Consider the following 12,991-nt stretch of genomic DNA (forward strand, 5'->3'; position numbering starts at 1 on the left):
CACAACCCTTTCCTTGGATTTGATTAATTTGCTGGAAAGGATCACAGAACTCGGAAAACCTGTGTACTCACTAGACCAGTTCATTACAAATTGTATTAAAGATACAAATCAATAGCTAGATAAAGAGATGCATACATAGGGGCTTGGGTCTCAGCAAGGTGGCTCCCCTCCCCAGAGGTCAGGGGGTGGGACTGAAAGGTTCAACACTAACCACGTGGTTTGCTCCAGGGGCCACCAGCCCTTATCCTTAGGTGCTTTCCAAAGGTGAACTCATTAACATTTTAACAAGACACCTTTATCACTCAACACTTAGGGAAGACCGAATATAAATCACAATACCTCAGGCCTCACACCTACCAGTTCATTCTTTTTTTTTTTAAGAAACATTTTTCCCCCATTTGTTTTGGAGAGAAGGGGAGAGAGAAAATGAACAAACACATCAGTGTGTGGCTGCCTCTCCCTGGCCCCCTACTGGGAACCTGGCCCAAAACCCAGGCTTGTGCCCTGAGTGGGAATTGAACTGGTGACCCTTTGTGTTGCAGGTCAGTGTTTAGTCCACTGAGACACACCAGCCAGGGCTCAGTTTTTACTTTAATGAGCAGTGTGTGCATTTTTCATGGTCTTAAACACTCAAGGTAAATATTGGAAATACAACCTTTAATTCCACCCCTAGTCTTTATCCACCTAAGGCAGAGAAACTATAGCATCTGAGATAAATGCCTTGAGACCGGTGGCATTTGGTTAGGGTCTCCAGTGAGATTCCTCCCTGAGTCTTCAGCGAGTGGGCAAAAAGTGAGTTTGGGTTGTAAGTTTTAGTTTTAGGCTATTTTGAGGCCAAAAGGCTTTATTTTTTCCCAAGTCCATATGAGAAATAAAACTGCTAGTAACTATCAAGTTGCACTCACATGGCCTCATCCTTAAAAAAAAATTCTTGTATTGTTATATCCACTGCAAAACGGCTTATAAGTTTGCTTATTTAGTTAAGAAACTCCACGTGGATATAATAAAAACCAATGATTTTCACAATTTGAAGGGTGAATTTTGTTAAATGTGAGTTACATCTCAAAAAGACAAAAGGCAAATAAGGATTATTTTATCTAGCAAATACAGATGAGGCAACTTGCCTCAGGGCCTTGGCAGCTAAGGAACCACAGAGCAAGCTCAGATTTGAACCTACGGTCCCCTAACCTATACAAGCCCCTGACCTGAATCACGATGGTTCACCGGCACCCCCCCTCCCTCCGGGAACATCGGAGTGGTTCCCAGGCACCCACCCGCAGCTCATTTCTTCCTTCCCCTGCCCCCGATATCCTCCTGCCCACCGGACTGTTCGCTCCACCGCCCTGGAGGGAGCCCAGCACCGTCAGACCGTCCACGAGTGTCAACACTATGCGCCGAGGGAAGCTCAGCGCCCCGCTTCCCGGCTTAAGTGAGGCAACTCGGTACCGGGACAAACCAAAAGGGGCGCAGAGCGGCCTCTGAAAGCACGGGGGCCTGCGGGGGCCTGCGGGGCCGCGCCCCGCTCGCTGCCCGCAGATCTGGCATCGAAGCTCCGGGGGCCGCGCACCCGGGCCTGCGCGGTGGGGCCGGGCAGTGCGGGCGGCCTGGTCTGCAGCCGGCCTGGCCCGCCGCCGGGAGCTGCCCGCGGACGGGCGGCCGGGGTGGCAGGCGGCGGGCAGGCAGTGCGCCGGGCAGCTCTCGGAGGACGGCCATGGCGGTGGCTCTGGGGCTGCGGGGACCTATGCGGCGCTGGTTGGTGGCGCTGCGCAGTCGGGGTCCCGGCCTCGTGGCCATGGTGAGTGGGTGTCGAGGGCGGGCGGTGCAAAAGGAGGTCGAAGCTCCGTGGCACCGGCTGAGGGGCGGGAGGGACCCGCGCATGCCCCGAGTGGGACTTTGGCAGCCGCGCCTGTCGGACGCGCTGGTCTGGCTGGGACTAGCGTCACCGCAGCATCCTCCAGTTTCCCTTGGCTTAAAAATCCCGTCGCAGTCTACGCAATTTCCAACGGAAAACGAACGGGGACGACTTTTGTTTTTTTTTTTTTTAAATATAAAAGTACTTGTAAAAATATTTGACGTTTAGGTCACTTGAAGTGACTGAAGGTGCTGTCTGGTACGCTCGGTGAGAGCAGGGATCGTCTCGGCCGCGGCGCGCTCGCTGTAAATGGGGTGACCGGATGTTAAATTAACCAGTTTGTTTTGGTGTTATTTTGAGAAGTTATTAATAAATTTTGGTTTTGGTGACACATCCATTCTCTCCCCTTAACGAGAGGCGTCCTTCAGTTATCCTGCCTGACAAGTGTTGGTGGTAAATTAACGAGTGAAAGTTTTGACGTGCAGCACCACCACCTAGTGGGAAAACGTTGCATTAAACTCATTTTAAGTTGCTTGTTGGGGCCCGTTTGGCAATTTGCAGTTTTTTGATAGAAGAAATTAAAAATATATCGGGGATGGAGGAAGATAAGCCTCTCGCTTTGGGGGCGTTAAGGTGAGAACACAAGCCGAGTGCTTACTGCCACCTAGGCACGTCTCCAGGCGGAACTCGCATCCAGGGCTGGTGATTGAGTGAAATTCGGGTGCTGGGGAGAAATGAATAAACAGATACGATTTGAGGGGGCTGCCACGTGCCAGGCTCTATACTGGGTGCCTTCACATTCAAGATCTCTGTAATTGAAACCTTTCAAAAATCTCGTCAGGTTGCTCCTGTAATATCCCTGTCATAGACACAAGGATGCTGGTGTGCGGAGAGGCTCAGTGATTTGTTCAGCATTCTGCAGCTTAAGTAACAAAGCTAGGCCTTAAGTCAGGTTTATGCTCTTCAGATGCTATGCTTTGCCCTGTCCCTATCCCCAACTCCCACGGAAAAAATTTAAGCCCACCACAAAGGGTTCTGCGTCAGGTGTGTCCCCAGGGGGCCACTTCTGTGTGTAGACGAAGTGGCTCCATTCTCAGTCCTGGACGGGATCCCTGTTCCCACGGAGGTCCGTGGCCTGAATGCACTCCCTGGCAGAGTGCGTGCTGGCAACCTCCTTGGGGATGTGGCAGGCGGAGGACAAGACAGCTCCGCTGGCCCCGCAGACTGACTGCAGGTGACGGGTGCGTTACCTACTACACCCTCAGTCCTTCTCTTCACAGCCATTCAGGGTGGGTGCACATAGTTCTGTTTCTTTTCCAAAATTGTCTGAGTTGACTTAAAATATTTAAGTGTTTAATAAGAATGTTATATTATTACTTGTAGTGGGTCTTTGTGCAAAAAGTTTCAGAAACTGTCATTTTAAAGAATGAATAGATATTTTGGTTCGTAGCAGTAAATGTTTTTAATAACAAGTCTTTGAATGTTTTTATCTAATTAAGAGGTATTTTCATTTTTCTTTTTTGTTAGTTATAGGTAAGGGTAGCTGAACTAGTAAAGAAAAGAAACTAGAAAAATGGCTCATTCACATCCTTTTTCCTCTTCATAGACTAAGTTGTCTTTTTATCCTTTTATAATTTTTTTAAATATTTCAATTACAGTCAACAACGTTCAGTATTATAACAGTTTCAGGCGTACAGCATAGTGGTTAGACATTAATATAATTTACGCAGTAACCTACTCACTTGACAGCACACACAGTTATTACAACATTACTGACTACATATTCCCTGTGCTGTACTCTACATCCCTGGGACTATTCTGGGACTACCAGTGTGTACTCAATCCCTTTGCCCTCTCCCCCAGCCCCCCAAGTCCTCTCCCATCTGGCAGCCTTCGGTTTGCTCTCTGTTATCTATGAGGCTGTTTCTGTTTGTTTGCTCATTTTGTTCTTTAGATTCCAACATAAGTGAAATCATATGGTATTTGTGTTTCTCAGCCTGACTTGATTCACTTAGTATAGTACCCCTATAGGTTCTTCCATGCTGCCATAAATGGTAAGATTTCATTGTTTATGGCTGAATAATATTCCACTGCGTACACCATATTTTGCCATGTATAATGTGCACCCATGTTTTTGGCCCAGACTTTCAGGAAAAAAAACCTTTTGTTTTAATTCTTTAATTCAATTTTTTATTTATTTATACTTAGAAACCAAATCCACAGTCATATTCCAGGTATTATTTTGCATGTGGATATCATCATTGCTTTCTAGAGTTACACTTTTAACACATAAGCATAAATAAAAGAATTAAAACCATTTTTATAGATACTGACTTAGTACTAGCCACGTATAATACGCATCCTTATTTTTCCCTCAAAAGTTTTGAGCAAACAAGTGCATGTTATACACGGCAAATACAGTGTGTGCCGCAGCTTCTTAATCCAACTGTATATTGATGGGCGCTTAGGTTGCTCTCATATCTTGGCTACTGCAAAATAATGCTGCAGTGAAATAGGGGTGCGTGTACCTTTTCAAATGTGTTTTGGATTATTTTGGATAAATACCCAGAAGTTGAATTGAGGGTCATCAGTTAGTTCTACTTTTAACTGTTTTCCATTGTGGCTGCACCAATTGGCAGTACCACCAGCAGTGCGCAAGGACACCTTTTCTCCACATCTCTGTCCTCACTTACTGTTGATTTGTGGATGAGAGCCATTCTTGCAGGGGTGAGGTGATAGCTCATTGTGGTTTTGATGTGCATTGTTGAGGGTTTTTTGCATCTGTGTTAATCAGGAATATTGGCCTATAATTTTCTTTTTTAAAATCTCTTTGGTTTTGGATTCAGTAATGGTGTCCATGTAAAATGAGCTTGGGAGCCTTCCCCCCTTTTGAATTTTTTGGAATAAATTTGAGAAGGAGAGGTGTTAATTCTCCTTTGAATATTTGGTAAAATTCACCTGTTGAAACCAACTACTCCAGGACTTTTGTTTATTGGGAGTGTTTTGATTACTGATTTGATTGGTAGTAATCAGTCTGTTCAGAATTTCTGTTTCTCCTTGATTCAGTCTTGGAAGATTGTATGTTTCTAAGAATTTGTTTCGTCCAGGTTGTCCAATTTGTTGGCATATGATTGTTCATAGTATTTTCTTATAACCCTTTGCATTTCTTTGGTGTCAGTTTTCACTTCTCTTTCATTTCTGATTTTATTTATTTGAGTCCTCTCTTTTTCTTGATGAGTCTGGTTAAAGGTTTATCATTTTGTCTATCTTTCAAAGAACAAGCTCTTGGTTCATTGATCTTTTAATATTTATATTTTTAGACTCTATTTCATTTAAATCCATTCCCATCTTTATTATTGCCTTCCTTCCTTCACTCTGGGCTTTGTTTGTTGTTCTTTTTCTACTTCCTTTAAGTGTAAGATTAGGTTGATCATTTGAGATTGTTCTGGTTCCCTGAGGTAGGCCTGTATTGCTATGAATTTCCCTCTTTGAACTGCTTTCACTGTGTCCCACAGATTTAGGGTGGTTGTGTTTTCATTTTTATTTGTCTCAGTGTATCTTTTGATTTCTGCTTTGTTCTTGTTGTTGATGAGAACATTCATTGTTTGGTAACATGTTATTTAGCCTCTGTGTGTGCATTTTTTCATGAAACTTTTTCCAGCTTCAATACCATTAAACTGTTTTGTGACCTGTATGTGGTCTATCCTGGAAAATGTTCCATGTGCACTTGAATATATATTGATGCTTTGAGGTGAAATGCTCTAAGAATATTAATTAAATCCATTTGGTCCAGAGGTCATTTAGGCTGCTATTTCCTTGTTGATTTTCTGTTTGGAAGATCTGTCCATTGATGTCAGTGGGTGTTAAAGTCCCCACTAGTGATTGTATCACTGTCTGTCTCTCTGTTTATGTTCATTAATATGTGCTTTATATATTTAGGTTCTCCTATTTTGGGTGCATGAATGTTTACAGGAGGTTAAATCCTCTTGTTTGATCTTGTATCATTATGAAATGCCTTTCTCTGTCTCTCATTACAGCTTTTGTTTTAAAGTCTATCCTTGTCTTGGCAATGTGGGCATGAGCACGTTTCCCAAGCTGGGGTGACTAATGTAGGCAAGTGACTGAGCTGTGGCTGCTGCCCTCTGGGATCTGGGCCTGACCTCCTCGGCTTTACAAGGGCCGTGAGAGCTGCAGCATGTGTGCTCATGACCTTAGTCTTGTTGGCCTGCATCTTCTTCAGGCCCTTCTTGTGCTTCTTGGCAAAGGCATGTGGTTTCTCAGGAACTTGAGGTCTCCCCCCCTGAAGAAATGTGTGTTTTTGTGATTGGAGTTTCTCGATGCCCTTCGGGACCATTTTTGAGATTCATTGTTGCGTGCTGTGGTTCCTGGACTTGGCCATGTCTCCACTGAAACCCGTGGCTCCCGAAGTAGCTTACCGTGTACCAGAAGGGAAAGAGTGGAGTTGAGTCTCTGTGCTGTCGGCAACAACTGTGAGGATTGGTCACAACCACAGTGAATGAGCTGCTGTGCAGGGGGCTGACCCCATGGAGCGGGATTCACTCCAGGGGGCTCTTTTGCTTGCTGAGATCTTCCTTGGGGCATGCCACTCACGGAGCTAATTGGGTGGTGGTCAGTTGTGGTCTGAAGCTGGCCACCAGGTGTGTTGTTGCCGAGGTCTCCTGGGAAGGGCTCCAGTGCAGACCCAGTTCAGCAGTTGCCTGTGACTGGCCCGGGGTACCTTGCAGGGGCTACACAGCTCTCTGTGGTCGCTAGCTGTTTGTGCCAGACACTGCGGACTGAGGCCGGCTTCCACCAGTACCAGACCTGGGGCAGCTCAGCAAAAGGCACAGGGCACTGTGAGGCTTGCCACTGCCTGCCAGCTGGTCAGTCACTGAAAGAGCCTTGGCGGTGTGCAAGTTGTGTGAGGTGGGGTCTCAGGAGTCACTAGGGAGGGAAGAGTAGTGTTTACCAGGTTAATGAGAATTCTGAATGGCACCAGTGCCAAACCTGGGTCCATTCAGCGAGGGGCACACTGAGGCCAGCAGCCACCCCCAGGGCCTGCAGACCTATGAGGATTTTTTCTTTAAAGATTTTATTTATTTATTTTTAGAGAGAAGGGAAGAGAGGGAGAAGGAGAGGGGGAGAAACATCATTGTGTGAGAGAGACATTGCTTGGTTGCCTCTCCACCTGAGGACCTGGCCTGCAACCCAGGCATGTGCCGTGACTGGGAATTGAACCAGCAACCTTTGGTTTGCAAGCCAATGGCCAACCCACAAAGCCACACCAGGCAGGGCCCTTGGAGAATTTTTAAGAAAGATTGCAGCGCGGTCTGGCTGCCACTGCGAAATAGCCTCTGTTGGTCCTTGATTTGGGTGTGGTGGGGCCTCAGGTGGTCATCAGGGTGGAGGGAGCACAGTTCCCCAGTACAGATTCACTTTTGGCTGTGAGTGTGTGGGGGCTCTCAGCATAGGAACGGTGGTGCCCTTCAACTGTGCAGGAGGGAGCTCAGCACGGGCAATGGTGGCCATCCTCCAGCCCTTACCCTGACGCCACACAACCAGTTTCTTCCTGTGTGTCTCTGATACCTCCCAAGTCACTGTCCCTCCGCAGGAGCCCGGAGTGAGAGGGCTTGTGAGTGAGTGAGTCTGTGTGTCAGCCCTTTAGAGGATGCCTGGGTGTCCAGCAGCCTTCAGTGTCATCAGATGGCTGGAATCCCCGCTGATTTTCACAGCTAGGTGTGGGGGCACCTCTTTCTGACACTGGTGCATGGGGCTGGGGACGCCACTGTGAGGCTGGGACCCCTTGCTCCTCAGTGGGGGGCCTCTGTAGCTGAGATGTCCTCCCGATTCTCAACCGCCACACGTGGGTGTGGGGTCAGCCCGGTTTGCGTTCTCATCTCTCTTTACCAGTCTCATAGTGGCTTCTTTACATCCTTAGTTACAGGACTTCTGTTTCACTAGATCGCAGGTGGTTCTCTAGGTTGGTGGTTCTCTAATTTACTTGTAATTTTGATGTGATTATGGGAGGAGGAGAGCATGGTGCTCACCTACTCCGCCCTCTGGACCAGAGCCTCTAGAATACGTTGTCTTAGAGAAAGTCTTCTGCCTGTCCTCTTACTTTAATGACAGTGGTAAAGGTTTTAGGGTCCCCCTGTCACCTGAATCTACAGTAGCCCTGCAGATAGGTAAGGCAGGAGTTTTGGATGGCACTTCCGCAGAATGAGAACAAAATTCTTCTGACTTTTAATGGAGTGCCCTTCTCTTCTCTCTCTGGCCATGATGCTTAGAGTTCTTTCAGTTAAAAAACAAGTAGTATGGGAAGTGTGGGCCTCTTAACTGGCAGGACTCTGGGTTTGCGAATTTCATGGGCAGTGGGAACAGGAGTGAGGTGGACAGTGCACACCAGTGCTTGGGACTGGGCAGCGCTCTGGCCAGACTGTGGAGGGAGGTCTTACTGGGGCCCTGAGGAAACTCACTTTGCTGAAGTAAAAGGCTTTTTACTTGCAGTCAGTCCAGAGGGTGTGTTGACCCCCCAGACGTTATTATCAAAATCCTATGTAAATATGCATTTGGTTTTTTACTCTCTGGGATTAGTTTTCATTATATCTGAAAGGGATAGTGAACCCAGATCGTTAAGTCCCACGTCAGTAAGCAGTGAAGGCTACTGAGGTTTTGTGGGACCATCCAAAGAGCACTAGACCAAGTATTTAGAGCCTAAATACCTGGGTTCTAATCCTTGTCCTGCCAGTGGACTTTCAGGGCTTCCTTGGGTGGGAGTGTCCACCTCAGTTTCCTAGGAACTGGAGTGCTGGCCATTGTTAATGGTCATTGGTGAGGTGGCCAGTGGTGCTGGCCAACCTCAGCTGTAGCTGTAATACACCGGAGAAGCGAAGTGCGAGCGCGAGACAGAGGTGAGGGTCAGTGAGACACCGTCCCGCGCAGGCAGCTTATGTGGTGTAGAGCTGGCCTTGTTTTTTTCTATATTTTGAAAACTTTGTATTTTGAGAATGAAGGAACCAAAGACATTTAGAAATTGTTGCTCTTAAGACTTTTTGCACATCTTTAATAAGGAAGAGTTACAAGTTGATTTGAGTTGACTAAAGCTCTACATTTCAGATATTGAGTGTGTTCTTTTCACAGTCAGCAGATGCTCACTTGTTGACAGCAGAGGAGAGGAGCCAAGCTATCCTTGACCTTCAAGCAGCAGGGTCGAAATTACAAGAGAGAGATGCCATCTACAAAGAGTTCTCCTTCAAAAACTTTAATCAGGTAATCCTTGATACTCGTGTTAGTACCATGGTCGTTTTTGTCTGCTCAGGCTGTAACTTCGTAACACTGCTGGCCGTCCGATCCCCTGTGGATCCAGGACCTACACCTTCTTCTGCAAGAATTCAGCCCTCGTTGGCATTCGATACCACCCGGCTGAGGGAGCGATTCTCACTTAGCTCTAGGGGAGGAAGGTGTTTTATCATTTGGAAAATCAAATTCTGAAACCACTCTTGCTTTGATTTGGTGCTGGTTAGGAGATTTAGTTTCCTTTTAAATTTTAAATAATGTGATAAGAGAGTGTGAGTTTATGTTTATCAGAAGGGAGCATGAGTAACAAGAGTTAAGAAACACACACCAGCTTGACTTGACTGATTTCTCCTAATCTTCTTGGACAGTCGTCAAATTTTCTTTCTCCCTCTAGTTGTATTTCTGTCTAAATCATCTCCCAAGCTGCACCCTCATCTCTGATTGGCTCGTTTCCCCCAAGCCCATAGCCAGCCCTTGAAGCTTTTCTTAAAAGCCCATCTCCAGGTGGAGACTCAGCCTTAACAAGGTAACTGTTCCATTAGGGTGCCGCCCTGTTTAGAGAGTCATCTCCCATGACTTGCCCCGCAGTTCTTACTCCACTGCGTTTGTATAAGGTGAGTGCTTTCGACTCTTTTGTATTTGTTCAGTTAGTTTGGTAATCCTCTGGACAGATTTATTGTTTTTATTTATATTAGGTGTCAGCATCTAGATGGCAGAGACCATGCTTGCTTAAATAACTCTCTATTGTACCTAACACAGTTCTGCATACAAACAGGCACTTGATAAATGCAGACACTGATTACAGTGTTTGCTTGTTTCTGGAAGGGTGTGTGAGGACCAGATTTCCACCCAAGAAAGCTCCGACATGTTTTCCTAGTAAATGCCGTTGGCTCCACCGAGCTGCGCGCCCTGTTCTGCTCTCCATCCATCTGGCTGCCAGCCTTTGGCTGCGAGTGTCCAACTCCAGAGGAAACCTGGACCAAGCCGACTGCCTGTCACTGCTGCCCCATGTGCTCAGAAGCTCTTGTCAGGGGCTTAGCACTCCGTGGCCGGTGGCAGGGAATCCCATTGGTACAGTAAGTTCGCGCATAAGCTCTAGGTAGCATTTCCAAGCTTATTAAATTCTTACATGCGTACAGCCTGACTTCTTTAAGCCTGGCTAATTTATTTGGCTTGAACATGTGGCTTAAAGTACTTGGGTAGCGTTGCCTCGGGCTCTGCCCATGAGTCCGTCGTCCAGCCACTCTGTAACCTTGTGCCAGGGCGACTTGGAAATGGAAGGGAAGGGAAGATGTCCAGGGCAGCATCGAATTAACTAGACTTTTCTTCCCACTTCATCCAGCTTTAGGAGAAAGAGGCAGATGACAAGAAAAGCAGCTGATGTCAGGGAATGTGTTCAGAGAACCAGCCCTGAGTTGGTGTCCTGGAGTCGTTTCTCCAGCCGGGCTCCTATGACTTCTGCGTGCATAGCGGCCTGTCATGGCAGTTGATGCCCTGACAACTGTCACTTCCCGCCAGGCAGAGACTACCAGGAACATATTGTCGGTTGGACAAGTTAGCTTGTTGCTTGGCCGGGCAGGGGAGAACCCATGCCGTGGGAAGTGGCGGGGCGTCTCAGGACGCTGCCGCAGACTTAGTACAGGGCTTGGCTCGTGTTAGTGAGTTGGGAGGGTTTGGGGGCTTTGCTGTCAACGTAAGAAACATTTAAACCTGAAGAGAATTTTTGTGAGTTTATTGAGCCAAACTGACGACAACTGCTGGGAAGCAAGAACTCAGGCGATAGAGAAAATGCTCCAGAGAATGGCAGTTCTGCCCCTGCTTTGGTGCCACGCAATCGAAGGGAGGATGTAGGTGGGTCACCTGAAATCCCTGGGGGACAGATTAGGGAAAGCGGGAGGAAAGCAAAGCAGGGAAATTTCTGGGATTGGATAAAAGAAAAGATGATAGACTTTTTTTACATTGGTGGGTAAAGGACAGTCAACAGTCGACAGTTAACCAGTAACAACGAGGGATGTGTGGTCCTTCCCCTTCAGTGCACTGGTCACTATCTGTGCTTTGAGGGGTCCAGAAACAAAGAAGTTACTTGGCATTCCAAAGGTATGTTATCGCAGAGAGACAATAGACAGGCTTCATTAAGGTAAAGATTGACATTTGTCAGGGAAGATTCTAGCCTAGGACGTATTGCTCTTAGTAAGTTTTAATTTCAGACCAGCCTTCGTGCTTCCTTTAGGGTCTCTGAGTTAGTGAGACTGCCACACAGGCTTGCCCCTGAGCTTGTCAGGGCTTAGCATGTGGCCCCTTTTGTCCACAAATGGGTGCTGTCAGAAAGTTGGGTAACTCTGTAGTTCAGTATTTTTCCCTTAAATTGGAGAAGTGGCTTTTATAAAGAATTTTAAATTTAAGTATAGTTGGTATGCAATATTATCTTAGTTATATTAGGTTCAGGTATACTGATAATTCAGTATTTTAATAAATTTTACCAATAGGGAGAAGAGACTAAAGCGGAAATGAGTAAAAAACCGTAGTCACTCGTGAGCTGGGGGTGGGTGGGTGTTCATGTGTGTCTGTACTCAGATGTCACTACAGGGCAGTCCTTATTTTGTCTTAATTTGCCAGAGGCAGTCTGGTTACCCATCCAGCGCAGTGCAGGACTTGACCAGGCAGACGTAGAAGTTGGTGGTTGGTGACACGTGGCCCAACGCCCCACGCGGGGCTCCTGCAGCTTTCTCTGAGGGGGTCTGCTGGGTCCCGGTGGCCTCGGGGAGGCAGGCGTGCACTCCGGAGTGGTTACATTCAGTACCAAGGCCCAGGTGATGGCCCAGGCCAGCTCCTGGGGTCAGGGCTGTCTTTCTCAGAATCGGTGTTAGTGACCCTCTGCACCGGCAGATCCTCCCTTATCTTGCACTTAGAGTAGACACTCTGTTTTTTAAAATTATAAACAGTAGCATAAAACATTAAAATAGGTTGGTAAATAAAAAGTTTTCCCATTGTAACTAGCTTTTACTTTTTTAGTATTCTAGCCTTTCTTCATAGGTCCAGTTGTTTACAATATGGCAATGGTACATGCAGTTAAATTTTTAAAAATTAGTTTTTATTGTAAAGTAATATTCATTAACTCAACAGGCGTTTATTAAGCATTTTCCCTGTGCCAGGCACTATAAGCTCATGTCTGTAGCTCCCATCCTAGGGGCAGGGGACAGAGAACAAGTGAGTAAACAGCGTGATTTCGGGCAGTGATGAGTGCCGTGGAGGAGGCTCTAGTTGGCTTTGCAGTGGAGAGGACGGAGTGGTCTGGCAAGGCCCCTTCCGGGAGGGGACATCTGAGGCCTGAATAACGTGACGGAGCTCAGCATGTGAAGACCCAAAGAAAGAGCATTCTGGAAAGTTCCGGAAGTACAAGATTCCCGAGCAGGCATGATCTTGGGCGTGGACCGTGGGAGGGGCCGGGAGGCCAGTGTCCTCGAGTGGACAGGAAGGAGACGGGGCTGTAGGAGATGAGGCCTGTGGAGGGAGGGGGCGAGGCACACTGAAGCCTTGTGAATGTGGGGAGGAGTTCGGATTGTATTCTGTGCAAGAAAGCGACTGGAGGATTCCCAGCAGAGAAGTGCTGTGATTTGTGTATGTTCTAAAAAGATCACTCTGGCTGCTCTGCTGAGAATAAACAGTTTGGAGGGCCAGACTGCGTAGCTTGCCATTGCAGCAGGCTAGGCTAGAGGTGATGGGAGACTGGAAGGGAGTGGTGGAGAGGAGAGAAATGTAGGATTCCCCACGTATTTTGGAGCTAGAACATTGTGACTTCCTGTTAGAAGAATGTGGGGAGGGCCAAAGGTGATCCTAGGGTTT

The 12,991-nt window shown here is 47.0% G+C and overlaps 2 protein-coding genes across 3 annotated transcripts in view; both read left to right on the forward strand.

The window, feature by feature from the left end:
* Window positions 1–1,640: 1,640 nt before the first annotated feature.
* Window positions 1,641–12,991, forward strand: part of PCBD2 (pterin-4 alpha-carbinolamine dehydratase 2) — a 58,058-nt gene continuing 46,707 nt past the window's right edge. Inside the window, exons 1-2 of one of the 2 annotated variants that reach the window (XM_028529082.2) lie at window positions 1,641–1,795; window positions 8,993–9,121. In XM_028529082.2, the coding sequence (XP_028384883.1) occupies window positions 1,712–1,795; window positions 8,993–9,121 (213 nt within the window). In that variant the 5' untranslated portion in view covers window positions 1,641–1,711. Of the gene's footprint in view, window positions 1,796–3,844; window positions 3,907–8,992; window positions 9,122–12,991 lie in introns of those variants that run through there. The other variant, XM_036013778.1, reaches the window with a different exon arrangement.
* Window positions 9,061–12,991, forward strand: part of CATSPER3 (cation channel sperm associated 3) — an 83,554-nt gene continuing 79,623 nt past the window's right edge. Inside the window, exon 1 of the mRNA XM_036013776.1 lies at window positions 9,061–9,121. Within this exon, the coding sequence (XP_035869669.1) occupies window positions 9,081–9,121 (41 nt within the window). The 5' untranslated portion in view covers window positions 9,061–9,080. The remainder of the gene's footprint in view (window positions 9,122–12,991) is intronic.

This window comes from Phyllostomus discolor, chromosome 13, assembly GCF_004126475.2.
Source record: "Phyllostomus discolor isolate MPI-MPIP mPhyDis1 chromosome 13, mPhyDis1.pri.v3, whole genome shotgun sequence".
Taxonomy (NCBI): Eukaryota; Metazoa; Chordata; class Mammalia; order Chiroptera; family Phyllostomidae; genus Phyllostomus; species Phyllostomus discolor.